The sequence below is a fragment of the Zingiber officinale genome, chromosome 6A (genome assembly GCF_018446385.1).
Source record: "Zingiber officinale cultivar Zhangliang chromosome 6A, Zo_v1.1, whole genome shotgun sequence".
Lineage (NCBI taxonomy): Eukaryota > Viridiplantae > Streptophyta > Magnoliopsida > Zingiberales > Zingiberaceae > Zingiber > Zingiber officinale.
Window position 1 is genome coordinate 7,365,906 of NC_055997.1, and position 18,488 is coordinate 7,384,393.

Sequence of the window (18,488 nt, forward strand, 5' to 3'; positions counted from 1 at the left end):
CTTGCTTGGTGCCCAAGCAAGAAGGGGCCGGCCACAATAATTCAAACAAGGAGGGGTGTTTTTGAATTTTTTAAAATCTTCTCTTTGTAGAAAACTACAAGTTTTAAAAGAGATATTTTAAATTTAAAAACTTTCCTTATTTGAATTAGGCCACATGTTTTAAAAGAAAGTTTAAAAGTTTTAAAACTTTCCTTTTTTTAACTATCCTCATGGTTTAAGAAAAAAAGGAAGATAAGTTTTAAAATTTAAATTTTCTATCACCATGTTAAAAAAAAAGAAATTTTATAAGAGAAGTTTTAAATTTTAAAACATGATTTTAATTTTTAGAACTTTCATTTTTTAACTCCTACTTTAGGAAAGAGAGCTTGTAAAATTTTATAAGAGTTTTTCTTCTTATAAAATTTTATAAAAAATAATATTCCTTTCCTCTTATGGGGGTCGGTCACTCTTGCTTGGTGCCCAAGCAAGGTGGCCGGCCAAATTGAAATTAAATAAAATCATCAATTTATTTTTGGTGATTGATTCAATCAAGAGGAAAGAAAAGAATTATTAAAAGGGAAAAGGAAAAACTAGAGGAAAATTTTAATTTTTGTAAAAATTCTTTCCTTATTTGCCTTGGGCAAGTATTATAGAAAAAGGGGTGAGGAGGCTTCATGAGATACAACTCTTATTCTCTTGCTTGGAGATCTCTTGGTGGCCGACCCTCTCTCTTCTCCCTTTCCCTTTGCTCTCTTCTCTTTGGTGGTGGTGGTGGCCGGATTTTAAAGGAAGAGGAGGAAATCTTTCGGGTGGTGTTCATCTTGGAGGATCGTCACCCACACGACGTCCAAGGCGAGGCGAGGAATACGGCAGAAGATCTCGAGGTCATTAGCATACAAAGAGAAGGTATAATTAGCAATTGTTTTCCACATCATGCTAGTTATTTCTTTTTGTAAGAATTCCAAACACAAGAGGCGTTAGATCTAGTTTTTCGAATTAGTTTTTCGATTTTGTGATTCGATTGTTCTTTTTTGTTAACCTAGAGTTATTTAAGGAAACTAAATATTAGCTTTCCTTAAAAAGCTTTGTCTAGGCGGTGGTGGTTGCTCCCATATCCAAGAAGGTCATGTGCCTCGCCATGCAGTCCTGAAAGTCAATTTTGGAAATTAATATTTAATGAATTAATAACATTGGTGGATTTGAATCAATAGTGTTAAGTTCCGCTTGCGATTCAAATCTAAACCATTAAGAACAGATAAGTTAAATTTGGAATCAATGATGTTAAGTTCCGTCTGCGATTCCTAATTTAACTTCTAAAGAACACAATAGGTTATTTAAGGAAAGATTTGACATTTGTACAAAAAAAAATTGTACAGTGGAACTGGTACGTTTTCCTAGGACTAACCAACAGTATGAATATAGAGACGGAACTTTAGTTCCGTCGTTAAATAGCAACATAATTAAATTGTACGACATTAAGTTTAGCGGCGGAATTAAATATTTCATCACAAATATTAGGGATGGAATGTTAATATTCGTCACTAAATTTAGCGACAACCAACTTAATTTCATCTCTAGTTAGTGACAGAATTAAATATTCCGTCGTAAATATTATGGACGGAATGTTAACATCCGTCACTAAATTTAGTGACGGACAATTTAATTCCATCTTTAATTAACAACAGAACTAAAATTTCATCACTAAATTATATTAGCGACTAATTTTATGGTGACAGAAATAATCGGTCATTATTCTTAAATAGCGATCGATTAACGACCGAATATTCCGTCAATTGACTCCTTTTCTTATAGTGACCAAGAGATTTCTGCCATGGCATCACTTTACATCAAGAAAAAACACACCTTGAAGTGGACTTGCAAAAGGTGACATAGCCCTCGGCCGAGAAGTGAGGATGGATATGGTAAACTATAGCAATCATGGAACTCATATAGTAGGCATCGTCGAAGAGCAAATTGCTACAACGACAACACTTTTCTAATCATCTTCCGATCCATGAAAAAATAAACTCCCCGGAATAATTACTTTCTACCTTCCAAGAAATCTTCTTCTTTTTTACTCCTTTTCAAAAAAACCATAGTACGTACGGATAGTCTTTTCGACAATTGTCATTTCTTTCTTTCACAGCAGTTCTCTATGCATATTCAATTCTCTAGTTAAGCTATGGTCTTCCTAGTTTTATAAATCGATCATAAAATAACAGGAAAGAGAAAGAAAAAAACAACTCCCAACAAACGTTGAACAAGGACCTACACAAATTCCACCACATGCCTATCATTTTCACATCTTTTAAATAATTCTCATCCAATTAAAGTATGCATGCAGCTCCAAACAGTGGCTCATGAGTTGATTGAATGAAGAAAGAATTTGCCATATTGTTAATTGATACTCGGAAACAAACAAAACTCATCATGATTAAACTTTCTCTCGTTAAGGTGGAGCACCAATTACTCGTCGTTAATTGATTAATTAATTGAACTCTAATTAGGCTTCGACCTCCCATCTCTTTGTATAAAAGTTCTTCTCCTATTCCTTCTTCCTCACCTCTATCCATTTGTACTCGAAGCCAGCAAATTCATGGCCGGCAAGTTCCACAGGCTCAGGTCCGTGCTCAAGCGGTGGAACTCCCGCAACCGCCTCGCTGCTGCCGCCGACGACGACGAAGCCCCTGCCGGTCTCCACCCCGTCTACGTCGGCAAGTCCCGCCGGCGGTACCTCATCAGCTCCCGTCTCGTCGACCACCCTCTCTTCCAAGTCCTGATCGACCAGCACTCAGCGGACGACGACCCCGGCGCCGTCGTCGTGGGCTGCGAGGTGGTGCTGTTCGAACACCTACTTTGGATGCTCGAGAACGGCGACCCTTCGCCGGAGGCCTTCGACGAGCTCGTCGAATTTTACGCTTGCTGAGACTTTGAACATGACTGAATCACATGCACCTACTCCACCGCTGTTACGTTAATCTGCTATCCGCATTGAGCTTTTGTGAGAGGTCTAATGCGAGATGATGATTAAATGAGAGGATTGATGTGCCTCTCTTATGCAATGTTCTTCTGTCTTCTTTAATGGATTTATCTATCAATGTAGATCGTTATCGGTTAAAATTCACATAGTTCAATCTGAATCAAAAGTTATGACCAATTGAAATTTAATAGGGAACGATCGATAGTTGAGTTATTCGGCAACTTAGTGGGGATCAACGACGTTGCTTCAAATCAATTGTCAACCAACTTGATGTTACCTGCCAATAAGCATTTTAGAAAATTAAAAGCATCTGAAACCCTAATAATAAAAGTGAGTATTCTTTTAATTAATCATGAAGGCCTTGATAGAGATGGTGCACATGGTCATTGGCGGCCCCGTGTCTTGAGGGAACCGAATGCTCTGTTTCCTGACACTAATTGATCTCATTCAATTAATCACCAGGAACATTACGTGCACAAGATTGCGCAGATCCCAGCTTTGTTCTTTCTGCAATGTGAGAAGAATCAGCGATTTACCTTATAATGTTGAGCATCAAATATATATTTTTTTCTTTATTTAACATTTCCTTAAGTAAACACTATACCTTGTAAGCATATGAAATTTTTAATCTTGAACATTATAATCCAATCCTTAGATTCTAAAATCTTAAATTCTAAGTCCATTATCTTGTGAGCATCTAAAATTGTTAAGAGGAAAAATATTATTAACTCATATCCATTATAATCCAACTCTTAAATCCTAAAATTTTGAAATATATCCTCCTCGCGCCCCGTCGCCGATCGGCCTGTCTACCACCGGCGGCCTCCGGGCACCTGGACCCACCCACACTATAGCCTAGGGGATGAACTCGTCGGGGATCGCGGCATGGATTCCGGCTGCTGCTGCCTGCCCACCGCCGAGCTGAGAGGAAGTCTCAGCAGCGAGGGGATATAGTCGCGCCGGATTCCTGCCACGATCGCGCCGGAATCTGGCCGCGATCTCGTCGGAATCTAGCGCGATCGCATCCATTCGCGATAGTGTCCGAAATCCGGCCGTGATCGCGCCAGATTCCGCGATCACACCAGATTCCGACGAGATTACGGTCGGATTCCGGCGCGATCGCGTTTGCGGGGCGGCCGGGCCAGCGGCGGGGCGCGAGGAGGCGCGAGGGTGGCTGGCGCGAGGAGGCGTGGTGAGCTTCGGTTCGGCAAGAACGAAGGAAAATCAAAGAAAGAGAAAAAATTTTCATTAAAAAAAAATATGTGGAATTTAGTCTGCAGCAATCCGTAAAATAGGATCCATAGTATATATATATATACTCTAAAAAGTTTTTTTTTAAAAAAATAATCTACTTGAATCCTGATGCTTAGATTGACACCTGGATTCAACCCCGGACGGCTAGATTTAATCTAGCGCCCGAGGTTCATAGGGTTGCACTGCATCAAATCCGAAGCAAAGCATTTTCGTGTATATATATATATAGGAAAAAGAAAAAATATTTGAGAAATTGATGAAGATAGCCCGAGTAAAAAAGTGAAAAAGTAATTCGGAGGGTTTTTTTTTCGGTCAGCTCGGGGGCTGTACATTTTCTGGCTTCGCCATTGCCAGCGCCTGTGTGCATCGAGCATAACAAAAGTTTTTTTTTTTTTTTTTTTAGTTTACGTATATTGTATTTAGGATTTTGTTTTTAGAATTTAGGGACTATGTTACATAATTAAGTATAAAAAAATAAAAATAAAAAACATTATAAATGCACACAAGGTATGCGGCATAAAGAATACAGGACAACAAAACTTTTTTTATATATATAGTCTTAAAACTCTATTTATCTCATGATATTCATCTTGTGAATATCATATGTAATTTTGTTTAGTTTTTTTAATTTTAATAGTATAATTCAAATCTTAAATCTTAAATCTAAATCTAAATTGTAAATGCTAAATTATATATATATAAAACGACAGAAAGTTGATTAGACATTGATACAGCAACAGATTATTGGTAGGAGCAGAGTTGACTGTCGGGCACCATCACTGACTGCAGTTATTTGCAGAGCCAACCTTGTGGTGACACAGGAAAGATTGTCGTGTTCTTATATTTGCATGATACTGCAGTTGGATTACATCAGATCTAGATGCATCCTCAACAGATCGATGATCTGATGAAAATTCGAAAGTATATATCTTCCTGCTTTTTTTTTCCCTCCTTTTCTTACTTTTCTTAGATCATGTTTAGTCGGATGAAAAACTGAAATAATAGAGTGTAGAAAGATTGAATTTTCAAAAACGTTCCTCCTTTTCTGACCCTGTCCAAAGGCATGAAACCGAAAAATTAAGGAGATAATAGTTCTACTGACTAAATGAAAACCTCATATCTATATATAAAATTAAATTAAATTAAGAAAAGGATCTCTGGCGTTGGTCTTTCGACGCTTAAGTTATGCGTCTATATGCAAAACAAAACCAAATCAGTGAAGAGGTCCCTGACGTTAATCCTTCGATGCTCAAGTTAGAAGTAAGAGAGGAAAAAAAATGTGAGAGTACTATGGATAAAGATTTTTCTTACCTTTCTTCAAACCTAACATGTCCTTTTTATACATATTCTAATAACCCTCCATCTTTCCCTGTTTAATTATATTGATTACCGATAGAGGATATCTTTATCTTGTCTTCTTCTCATTCAATGATATATGGAGTGTTCTATTTGGTTTTCTCTTTCCTTTATTTATCCATCTTTTCCTCTTTTATCATTTTATCAATTCATTATGTGTATAATGTCAACGCCATTCTTCGAGCCAGACGGGTGGCCCGTTCGGCTCAGGCTCCCAACCCACTTAGCTTGTTCTCCTGTCGACCGGGTGAACTATACTTGTTTATTCAGATGACTAATCAGACAAGGATCCCTCCGATAGACCGATAAACCGCTTCCTGCTCAGGTGTAGCCGAGCCTTGCTTAAGCTTTGGTGTTGACCACCTTGACTTTGACCTATACCGTAGCAATTGACTCATGCTAGGTAGGCTATTCCTTATCGCTGCATTACAAACCTCTCCTTCAAGTCTAGTCGAAGGAGGCTGCAAGTCCGACTGACTGGACAAGATGTGTCATTGGCGATTTTGAAGCCCATTCGACCCAAATACTATAGTGTCCGATCGGACTATGCTCGATCTGTAATCACTAGTTGGCCCACAAGCCAACACCGCTCAGCTGCATTTTGCTGTTGCTGGGTTCAGTCCTGTGGTTCATTCCTTGCGCCGATCGGGAAATGAGCAGCAACACTTGGCAAATTGTCTTCCGTTATGTGTTTCCTAAGGCGAGTCCGATTGCGACTAATGTCATCCAAATTTCTTGAAGACCATGCAAATCCCTACTAATTATGTCTGAGCATGCGCCCATACCCTTTTAATTAAGTTCATTAAATATTATCCGGTGACCGCAAGACGCGTGTCCCTTACTGTCGTCGCACGCTCGATGTGACAGGCAAACATTCGCTTGTGACGAGACGTGCACCTTTTCAAAATCAACGGTTGGATCTGTTTCTAGGTTTTTATAACCTTGGATCGGACAGCTAAGGTCGATCGATCGCGAGGTTTGTAAACCTCGTGTGCTTCACCGTCTTCCTCACTTTGCGTCTTCGTCTTCGTCGGTGAGCATCTCAGAGACACTACGTTCTTCACCTTTTCCGGCAATCTCAACAATCTCCCTAGTAAGCCATCATCTCCTCTCAATCAAATCTGTTCATTGTCCTTAGCGCCCTCCTTTTCGGTCAAATTTCTTTGTTGTTTCCTGTCGACTTTTATTTCTGATGGCAAACTCCTCTCAACCTCCTGTCTCCGTCCTTGAGCTTTGGTATACGTCCATTGAGTTCAGGTTCGATGGAGGTGATACAGAGAGTCTGAGAGTTGCCTTTGAAATTCCCTTTGATTATCAAATAGATCTTCCCTCGGCTTTTGACCGCTTGAACGAGCCACCTCCAGGTTTTGTATGCTTTTTTTAGGAACCAATTTACTGTCGGTCTTTTGTTCCTTGTCCACCCATTCTTCTCTGCAGTTTGCAAATACTTTCATATTTTTCTCCATCAGCTTGTGCCCAACTCTTTTCTGCTGCTGTACGGTGTTGTAGTCCTTTTTCGTCTGCACGACATTCCTCTGTCCACCCGGCTCTTCCACTACTTCTATTATCTAAAACTATCTGAGTTAAGGACTTTCCTATTTCAAGCCCGAGTGGGTTTGGTTTTTTTCGATAAGATGTCGTCCTCCAATAAATATTGGAAGTAATACTATTTTTTTTTTTTTAATCAAATTCCCCAATCGACCCGATTTTCCGACCGGCTGGAAGCTAGAAGTTGCGAATCCACCGTTGCTCTGCAGGTACAAGGGCCGATCAGACTACCTTTAGGCGGCTTCCAGCTTGGCTGGTTAGAAATATGATATCCATAAGCTACTGCTGGAGGATATTCTCTACGTATTTGGCTTAAGTCCGATCCACACAAGGCTTCCGTTCAGCTTAGCTATGCTCCTTCTTAGTCTAATTTTTGAATCTAACTGATTTCTCTTTTTCTTTTGCAGCTTAAGTCATGTTGCGCGCACGCCTGACCGGAAAATCCAAACTCCCAGATGCAGAGATCAATGTTGCGGTCGTGGCCGAGTTGGAGAGCCGCGGTTTGTAACCGGTTGGCTCTCATGAGGATCCGCTCGGAGAGAGCATAGGAACCCCAGCCCAAGGGAGCGACGGAGTAGCCAGTCATATAGTTGGTGGTGAAGCGAATGTCGCAGTGAATCCCCTTCCCGAGCGTCTTCTAGTTATTCCAGTTGTCGAGGCCTCGGAATCAGCTTCTTCCAGGGAGCCATTGTTAAGCCGAAAGAGGCACTGCGTGAGAGTGTTGCCAGATCTACTGCCTCCACGACACAAACTCCAACCAAGACCAGTCCACGTCTCTCATCCGAGTAGGGTGAGACCTCCACCCCAGTGCCCGAGCCAGCGACGGTCATCCCACATACTTTGCTTTCATCCGATCGGACGCCGTCTTTGTCCGGACAGCCGCAAGGAACAATCTGTGCATCACCGGTCGCTTTCATACCACCTCGACCGCCGAAGATTCGGAAGTCCAACATCCGACCGACATCAACATCTAGGTCGACTGACAGAGCAACCTCAGCCCCGTCTACCCCGAGTGGCCAGCATTATATAACGGCGATCATTCATATGCCCACGGACGAGTGACACGACTATGACAGTGCTGAATCCCGAGCCTCGGAGCACTAAATAATAATCCAGGGACCGCTAGCACAGATATGGGCCGACGCCCGAGCCCGTGTGGTGGTCATGCCTCCAGGGGCACTTGCCGACAGTCATACCCAAATGTCCACTGAGATAAGTATTTTACAAGTTACTTTTTATCGCCGCTCGGTCTTAAAAATTTCTCATTTCCTCGTAGTATTGGGTAGAGAGTCTGGCCATGTGCCAAAGGCTTGTATTTTTGGAGCAGGAAGTCAAGCAGCTGCGAGCCCTGAGCGGCCAATCATATGCTTCCCAGGCATAGCTGGAGCAGATGGGTGCTGAGATGGCTCAACTAAGAGCCAATCTGAATAAGAGCTCCAAGCAGCTGGAGGTGGAGAAGAGCAAAGGCGCCGAGCAGGCTGATCAATTGGCTCAGCTTGTCGAACAGGTCAGTTCCTTCGAGTCCAAGCTCAATTTAGCCAACACCAGAAAGATTTGGGCCATCAAGGACTTGGAGATAAAAAATAAGGAGTCCTGGGTGTTGGCCCAAAACCTAAAGGAGGTGGAGGCCACATTGAAGGTCGAGCGGGATGGACGATCGACCAACCAGACCGCAGTGATGACCCAGCTTGCTGAAAAAGATGAAGAGCTGGCCAAGTTGAAGGATGAGCTGAAAGCTTCCCGAGCGACCTTAGAGACTTACTATGGAGCCGAGTTGAGCAAGTTCGACCTCATGAAGCAAGCTTATATCCGCATGGTCGCTTTTAACGACAAGGTCGCCGATCGGGCACTCCGTCTATTCGACCTTGCTATCGACGGGACTCTTAATCAACTGAAGGAAGGTGGCTACCTCCCCACCGCATTGACAAACAAGATCATTAGTCGGGACAAGCTGACTGAGTCACTGCTCGATGATGTTTTAGATTATCTTGAGTGAACTTGCTTGTGTGAGTTTTTCTTCTGTATTTTTTGAAGTATCAATGAATGATAGTCCGTCTGTCAAACCATTATTTTTCTTTCTGGTCGTTCAACATTTTTGACTTGTATTTAGATCATATGTCGTGCAAACCGAGTGTGACCTCATGTTTTTCCGATCTATTTTCTTAGCCGATCGATCTTTTCCGATTTTAAGGTCGACGCTCGACCATTTTCATGGCGCAGACGTGGGTTTAACGTTGTCGCTTGACCGTCACTGAAGACATGGGTTTAAGGTCACCTCTCGACCATTGGTGAAGACATGGGTTTAAGGTCACCTCTCGACCGTTGGTGAAGACATGGGTTTAAGGTTGTCGCTCGACCATTGGTGAAGACATGGGTTTAAAGTCGCCGCTCGACCGCTGGTGAAGACATGAGTTTGAAGTCACCGCTCGACCGCTGATGAAGATATGGGTTTAAGGTCGCTGCTCGACCGCTGGTGAAGACATGAGTTTAAGGTCGCCGCTCGACCATTGGTGAAGATATGAGTTTAAGGTCGTCGCTTGACCATTGGTGAAGATAGGGGTTTATAATCACCGCTCAACTTATCAGTGTGGAATGCTTGTGATTTTATTCATTTTTGTCCTGCATTAGGAAGATATGCACGCACATACAGGTAAATATAATCATTCACACCTCTTACTTGGCCCTATAGGGTTGGAGGTGGTTCGCACTCCACGGTCGCTTGAGCCGTCTTCCGTCTTTGTCTTCCAAATAATATGCTCCTGAGCGGAGTTTCTACATGGCCTTATAGGGTCCCACCCATGGAGCTTCGAGTTTGGTGGCATCGCTGATTGGATTTATCTTCTTCCACACTAGATGTCCGACCTAGAAGGACTGCAGGATAACCCTCCAGTTGTAGTTTTGTTTCATCCGCTATCGGTATGCCATCAGCTGAATGGTAGCCTTGTCCCGTGCTTCGTTGACCAAATTCAGCTCCATTAGTCTCTATTCGTCGTTCTCCTCATCATAGTGCTGCACCCGATTAGACTCCACTCTGACTTCCACTGGGACTAGTGCTTCACCACCGTACATCAGATGGAATGGCATCACGTCGATCGCCTCCTTTGGGGTCATGCGCAAAGCCCATAGGGCGCTAGGGAGTTCGTCGACTCAGCTACCTCCTGCGTGGTCGAGCCAAGCTCACAATCCTCTGAGGATCTCCAGATTGGTGACTTCCGCTTGGACGTTGCTTTGGGGATAAGCCACCGAGGTGAAGGCCTGCTAGATACCATAGCCTTCGTACCATTCTTTGAGCCTCCGACCAACGAATTGCCTCCCGTTGTCTGAGACAAGCCATCGAGGGATGCCGAACCGACATAAGATATTTTGCTAGACGAACTTGATGACCATCTGTTCACTTATCTTTGCCAATGGCTCAGCCTCCACCCACTTTTAACAGTAGTCCACGGCGACGAGTAGGAACCTCCACTGACCGGTTGCCATGGGAAACAGTCCTACGATATCCATGCCCCATTGGTTGAATGGGCAAAACACTGTGGGTGCTTTCATCTCCTTGGTTGGTTGATGTGGGCTGTTATGATACCTTTGGCAGGACAGACAGGTGGTTGCTGTCCGAGCGACATCCTTTTGGAGAGTTGGCCAAAAATATCCGGCCAGGAGGATCTCTCGAGCCAGTGAACGGCTGCCCAGATGGCTTCCACAAGAGCCTTAATGCACTTCCTGTAGGAAATACTCTGCATCCTCTAGTCCAATGCACTTAAGTAAAGGTCTAGAGAAGACTCTTTTATACAGCTGATCTCTAACCAAGGTGAACTGTCCGACCCTCTTCTTTAATAGTTGTGCTACCTCTCGGTCGGGCGGTGTGATACTCAATCGAAGGAATTCGATCAGTGGCATCCTCCAGCTGCTCGAGCAGACCACTCCTTCCATTCGATCGATGTGTGCCACTGGCGAGACCTATTCGATCGACTAGTGATGTCACCTTTTTTACTTGTCACAAGGCACTTCAAATTAATAACGATAAGGAACCAATGTAAACTCAAGAAAAGAGATGTAGCAATGAGTCTTAAGTCATATTTTTTCAAGGATAACTAGTAAATGTGTGTTCAAATTTGATCCCTAAACTCTTTTTGGTTTTTTTTTTTGTTGATATTGCAAATTAAGCCTTTAAACCGAAATTCTAGACTAATGATATGGAAGAAAATATCAAATACCCTCTAATGCTTTGCAATCAATCAATCAAATCACTTTGCTCACTGAATTCAACTCAAGGTAAACAATTATAATAGAAATCTATCCTCCCACAGGAATCAAACGTCTAACAAGGAAATACTTGATTCAAACTGAGCAAAGTTACACTTCACAACTTCCCTTTAAAAATGTGAAACTACACTGCTTCAAATAAGAGAATTGAGAAGGCAACAACACTTAGCATCAAATTGATCAAATAGCATTTCAAATAAGCTGCTGCACAATATCATAATTCAGAAAATAGATATAGAATTCAGAGATTAATTTCATTCAACAATTCAACTAAACTCTTGTCTTGATTCAGATTTAGCTTTACCTTGAACTGCTTAACTAGCTAAACTAGCCGAAACTACTCTGAATCAGATAAGAAAACTGTTAACAACAGGATTAAAATGGAATCTAGAATTCAAATTGGTAAATGATCTTGCTGTAAACAATTAAGAAATTAACTTACAAGACTAATTAGTATGTAACGAAGATAAAACTAATTTCTGAATTTCCTAAATCACTAATGAAACTAAACAAATTTGAAATTATAATGCAGAATTAACTATTAAACTTTGAATTGTGATCTCAACAGAAATCAAGAATAGAGATCTTAATCTCAGTTATTAACTTCAACTAAATTCAAAACTGATTGGGTTTTTTTACAAAAAAGAACAATTGAAATATAAATGCTTGAAAAAAAATCTCTAATCTAGGTAAAGATAAACATCCATAAACTGTAATGACCCAATTTTCCTCATTAGGAGTTCTAAAAGTGCTTTAAAATATTTAGAAATACTTTAGAAAAATTCTAGAGATTTTTAGAAATTTTTAGAGTATTTTTATGTAATTTTTGGAGTTCGTTTGATATTTTTATCAAGAGGAAGAAGTTTAAAAAATAATAATAATAAATAAAAAAAAATAAAATTTGTTGAAGCCGGGTTTTGAACCCAAGACCCCGGACTCGAACCCGGACGCAGCCAACCAACTGCGCCAACGGGTTTTGTTAATTAAGGAAAGAGTAAATTGTATATAAGTGGTAGTTGGTTTAATGAAAACCTAGTTATAAGAAAAGGGGACTTATTTTTCCCGAGACCCGGATCTCTTCCTCTCCTCTCTCGCGACGGCGCGATTTCTTCTCGGCGAAACCGTGGCATCAAGCAAGCACGTCACCGGCGGCCGGCGAGCACTTCTCATCGTGGGATCTTCACAGATTTGAGGTCTCCTCGTCGAAGAGAGCTTGTGGGCACGAAGAGGAGCCGGATTGTTGAGTTCTCCGCAAGCCCTAGAAGCATTAGAAGCCTCCTTCTCGACTGTGAGTCCAAGAACGCGAAGGTAAGTTGCTACTCACCTGCAGTAGGATAGCTCTGAGATTTATTGCTTGTTCCTCTCCTTGTTCCCGAAGCTTTGCATGAGTTTCCAGTAGAAATTCCCTTTTTGTTTCTGCCGTGGAGTTCATTAGGTAGTTGTTTAGGAGAAGTAGATATGTTGGTTTATGTGGATTGCTGGGTAGATTTGAGAGAGGATGAATTGATTTTGGTCGTACAGTGTTTGTAGCTTCTCTTAGTTGAAATTCGGAGATAGAATTACATGGGACATGAGATGATTGTTGAAGTTCAGGTTTCGTTAGTGGCTGCTCTTCCTTGATAACTCATGATGCCAAATTTTTACGCACCGTTAGGATCTTAAGGCAGTTTCTCTTATGAAAATAGGTTAAGTGTTAAGCATGTTCTTGTGAAATAGGGTAGGAATAGACTTATCCTCAAGTAATAAGATCTTGTTGCTTCCACAGAGTTTGATCATGTAGTATACATAGATAAGTGTGCACACATTTCTTGATGAATTGAAATGCTGATGTGTATTAAGTAGCAGCTTTTCCTTAAATTTTTTTAAAGATGCTTGAGCACAGATTGTCCATTCTTTTATAATACGTTAAGCCTGGGTTCAGAATGATCATAGTAAGGTTCTTAATGTAGTGTTCCCATTCAAGTTTTGTTCATTTACAATTTTAGAGTGCGATAAGTGATGATTATGTTTATGGCATGGGGATAATAAATGGAAATATGCTATTGGAATAAGCATTAGTGTGCAGATTTTATTAAGTATCAATGCAGATTTTTGATAAGCTTAGTATGCAGATCTTAGATAAGCTTAGTATGCAGATTTTAGATAAGCTTAATATGTAGATTTTAGTTAAGCTTAATATGCATGGTGTAATTTGTAGCTTAGTTTTTACTTGTTAACTCCATGAGCATGATTGGCTTTAAGATTAGTATTTTAACAAGCATGAACAGCCATGTATTTTAGTGGAAGAATAAGAGCTCTATTAAATTCTTTTAGAAGTGTTAACAAGTATAAGATAGATAAAGAAAAGAAAGAAAAGACCAAGACCTTAAGTAGATCCCAAAGTCAAGACTTTAGGGATTTTGGCACACAAGGTGTTAAAGAAAATGCCGAGGCATTATATAGAAGTATTAAAAGATAACAAGTATTTTACTTTTATCAGTGGCACTGTGCTGGACTCTCAGTTGTCCTTGGGTTGGGCTCCCATAGTCGTCCCTAGGTTTAGATAACCTAGTAGTAACGGCACGGCCGACGGTCGACGACCAGAGGGTCGCCAAATGGGCCGCCGAATGAGTCGGCTCGTTACAAAAGTAAAAGCACAGTTGTCGGGCCCAAGAAGAAAGTTGATTATTATTTTGAAGTATTATAAGTATAAGTTTTGAACAAGTAAAACAAGTTTTACATAAACATAAAGTATTAAAGAATAAGTTTAAAACAATGAAATAAGTTTCATATAGTTCTAAAAATCAGTAAGTTTAGTTCTTTATTCTACCATGTTTATCTAGTAGATGAGTAGATTTCATGTTTACCTATTAGATGAGTAGCATGATTAGCCATTAGAATTACATGAGTAGATTCCTTAGCTTTTCTTTGTTATTAGTTTGACATGAGCAGTTATGTTTATGCTTTATTTCTTTTTAGAGCATATAGTTTCCAGTTCTTTTCGTATACATGCACATTCGTGATTTTGTGAGTTAGATAGCGCTTACTAAGCAAATTTTGCTTATAGACTACACTTCCTCTTACTGCAGATAAAGGAAAAGAAAAGATTTAGCAAGGAAGGCGACAAGGTGGCATGGATGGTGTGTGATGCCAGGACTATGGAAGCCTTGGGACTTAGTTTAAGAATTTATTAAGATTTCCATTTATTAAGAATGTATTAGATGAGTCATTTAGTCTTCCGCTGTTAGTTAATTGTATGTTTTTATTTTGTTTCCTCTATTCATTACTTGCATGATTTGATTTCATTAAACTGCGTGGTGATGTTATTCCTTTTGTGTGTTTGATATGTGTTCCAGCCGCCTGTGGCTGTGTATATTATGTTATGTATGTCAGTTTAAGGTCATCGGTACAGGGGAGATTCTGCCGAAATTTTTCGGTAGGGTTTCCATGTAATTTTTAATCATACCGGTTAAGTAGAGTTAGTAGTTAAGTAACGGTCATCCTTAGAGAGTAGTAGTAGTAAGAAGGGTGGTCGTTACATAAACTTAAATAAGAGATCTGATCCCTTCTCTTTACCGCAATGCAAAAGAACTATAGAGAATGCCATCAAGTTCACAACAACAAACTAAGATCTCCCAGCCTATTAATAAGATGCGCCAAGCTTCTGGGAATGCTCTTTCATCTTGGGATCGGATTGCACAAAGAATAGAGGAATGATGTGGATCGCACAGCTACAATCGATTGATTGGATCGATTTAATAACTACAAATGAAGGTGGAGGTGGAACTGACGTAGAAGCTTTAGGGAATGCCCTTCTAACCTCTATGAATGACTGGAATCCACAGATCTGGGGAACACCTATTGATTTGTGGCAGCGGCGGATCGTGGAAGAGAGAAATCGGAGATCGGGGAACACCCACTGATCTCGATCTGTACCTCGATTGTTGATCGCCGGTTGATGCAAGACTTGCCATCGAAGATGGAATTCGGATTCAAGATCTGGATTGTGAATGGAACTTGCGACGCCAAGTGGTGAGGAGGAATTTGCACGATGAACAGTAGCGCAAGCCACTGTTCATCGTGTCGTAGCTGCGTTTTTTAGTTCAATTCCAGATCGGTTCACTAGCTTGGTTCGGTTCGGGTTCAACAGTACTCAGCCCCTTTAGTGCAGCAGCAACTAACTTGATCCACCAAGTTCAACAATACTTTGGCACGGGTCGAATCCATGTCCAAGCTGTTAGAGTGTATACTAAAAGTTTAGCTTTTTGTATAAACATATAAGAATCACATTGGTCAAATGTCTACATTTATGCTAAGTGTAGTTGTCCATTTAATTTATATTGTAGATAACATGGTGTGAGAAGACACACAGAATATCATGTTATCAGATCCTTATAAATTATAAACAGTTGCTCACAACCAAGATGGAATGGGACAAACCATTGGAGTGGTTATAGTGTAATTAGGTATTAATTTATCTTGAATAATAAATTACACTAGTACACTATGAGTGTATTGAGTATGATAAATTGAGGTAGTATCTTTTTATACTGACTATATAAAAGAATAATACCTCTATTATTATAGAAATGTGTACTCTTAATCATGATATAATAACAAGCACATATACTTAGTATTTATTTCTTTGATTTATCAAAGGGTGCGATTTAGCTCGTTAAATCAATAGGCCCGATAAGTTGGGAAATGATATTATTTATATAGTGTGTTGTTGATAATAGAATGAAACTGTATCCTAGTAATCTAGGTTGATGATGTCCCCTTGAGGAGCTCATAAGGATTGTCATGTAAACTCTGCAGGTGGACTTAATCCGACATGACGATAAGGTTGAGTGGTACTACTCTTGGAGCTGGATATTAATTAAGTGAGTTGTCAGTAACTCATTTAATTAATAGGCATTCGATATCTTAAACACAGGAAGACTAACACACTCATGATAAGAAGGAGCTCATATAGTAATATGGGATTGGTGCGGTAGTGTAATAATAACTCTTTAGTGGAATGAGATATTATTGATGAACTTGAGTTGGGTGTTCGGGGCAAACACGGGAAGCTCAAGCTCATCGGGAGACCAAAACCAATTCCTCCTCTCGGTCCCTATTGTAGCCTCTTATTTATAAAGTCTTATATCAACAAAAAACCCAACTTTTTACCCACATCTTGGTGGTCGACCAGGCCTAGCTTGGAGCCCAAGCTGGGGTCGGCCAAACCAAACCAAGTTGTGAGCCAATTTGTGGTTGGCCCTAGCTTGGAGCCCAAGCAAGGGTGGTCGGCCACATATAGATTAAAAGGAGATTTTAAATTTTAAATCTTTCCTAATGTGGAAGCTATGGTTTTAAAAGAGAATTTTAAAAATTTTAAATCTTTCCTTTTATATCCTTCTACAAAGGATTAAAAGAAAGGTTTGCTATCTTTCCTTATTTATAGTTAAAAGGAAGATTTTAATTTTCGGTCCATATTGTAGCCTCTTATTTATAAAGTCTTATATCCACTCAAACCCAACTTCTTACCCACCTCAAGGTAGTCGGCCAAGCCAAGCTTGGAGCCCAAGCTAGGGCCGACCAAACCAAGGTTAGATGGGTTCAAGTTGTGGCCGACCCTAGCTTGGAGCCCAAGCAAGGGTGGCCGACCACATTGAATTCAAAAGAAAGTTTTATTTTGTAAAATCTTTCCTTTTATAGAGATCCATTAAAAGAATTTAAAAAGATGATTTTAATATAAAACTTTCCTTTTTTAGATCGGTCATAAAAGGAAATAAGAGGAAGTTTTTATTTTGTTGAAAACTTTCCTTTTATGTTGGTTTTAAAAGAGAGTTTTAAAATTTTAAAATCTTTCCTTTTATAACTTTCTACAAAGGAATAAAAGAGAGATTTGAAATCTTTCCTTATTTGTAGTTATCTATAATGTGAAAGAAAGATTTTAATTTTTTGAAAAAACTTTCCTTTCTTGAAACCATGTTTTATTTTAAATCTTATCTTTTATAGATATCCATAAAAGGATTTAAAAGAGATAGATTTTAATTTATAAAATATTCCTTTTAGAACTATCCACAAAAGAGTTTTTTAAAAGAGATATTTTAATTTTTTTTTTTGTTTAAAATCTTTCCTTGCTTGGAGAACAAGCATATGGCCGGCCATGACAAGAAGAAAAGGAAGTTTTAATTTTTTTTGTTTTAAAACTTTCCTTTTTAGTCATTGGCAAGGAATATAAGGAAGTTTTAATTATGTTTAAAACTTTCCTTATTTGCCAAGACCAAGAAATATAAAAGAAAGGGTAGAGGTGCCTCACCTCACAATAATACATCTTCTATTCCTCTCCTCTCTTCCTTGGTGGTGGTCGACCCTTACTCTTTCTCTCTTCTCCTTTGTTTTCCCTCTTGGTGGCCACGGCATAATTGGTGTGGAGATCCATTGATGGCCGGTTACTTGAAGGAGAAGAAGAATAGAAGGAGGTTCTCTTGTCTAGCATCCCTTGGAGGAAAGTTGGTGGCCGAAACTTGAAAGGAAGAAGAAGGCTTGGGTGGATTCTCGCCTTGGTAGATCGTCACCCACACGGCGTCCGAGATAAGAAGAGGAATATAATAGAAGATCAAAAGGTCTATAAGTTACAAGAGGTATAAATAGTTATAAGTTTCCGCATCACAACTAGTGCATCCTTTTGTATAGATCTTGTAAAACCAAACACAAGAGGTTATCGATTTTAATTATCATTTTTGTTATCGATTTTTGTTTCGATTTCATGTTTCGATAATGTGTTTCTATTGAGGTCTCTATTGTTAAACCTTGTTTACTGTGAGAAGTTTAAATATCTGATTTCTTTGAAAGACTTTGTCTAGGCAGTGGTAGATGATCCCATGCCCAAGAAGATCTAGTGCCTCGCCACGTTTGACCTGGAAGCCGATCCTTGAAATAGATATTTGATCAACTTCTGTAATATGATTTAACTTAGGAAGATCACATCGGTTGAACTTGAAGTAAGAATGTTAAGTTTCGTTCCAATTCAAGTTTAACTCCTAAAGAGAAAATTTGGATTAATAATGTTAAGCATCATTTGCAATCCAAATTTAACTTTAGTAGAACACATGGGTAGCTAGGATAGTTCTATCCTTGTACA

The 18,488-nt window shown here is 39.9% G+C and overlaps 1 protein-coding gene across 1 annotated transcript; it reads left to right on the top strand.

Moving 5' to 3' along the window:
* Positions 1–2,468: 2,468 nt before the first annotated feature.
* Positions 2,469–3,094, top strand: LOC121993690 (auxin-responsive protein SAUR76-like). Its single transcript, XM_042548039.1, has one exon. The coding sequence runs from the start codon at positions 2,576–2,578 to the stop codon at positions 2,903–2,905; it is 330 nt and encodes a 109-aa protein (XP_042403973.1). The 5' UTR covers positions 2,469–2,575; the 3' UTR covers positions 2,906–3,094.
* The last annotated feature ends 15,394 nt before the right edge of the window (positions 3,095–18,488 follow it).

What these genes read in the sequence shown, in the direction of transcription:
- LOC121993690 (XM_042548039.1), top strand. Translation starts at nt 2,576, where the DNA reads ATGGCCGGCAAGTTCCACAGGCTCAGGTCCGTGCTCAAGCGGTGGAAC.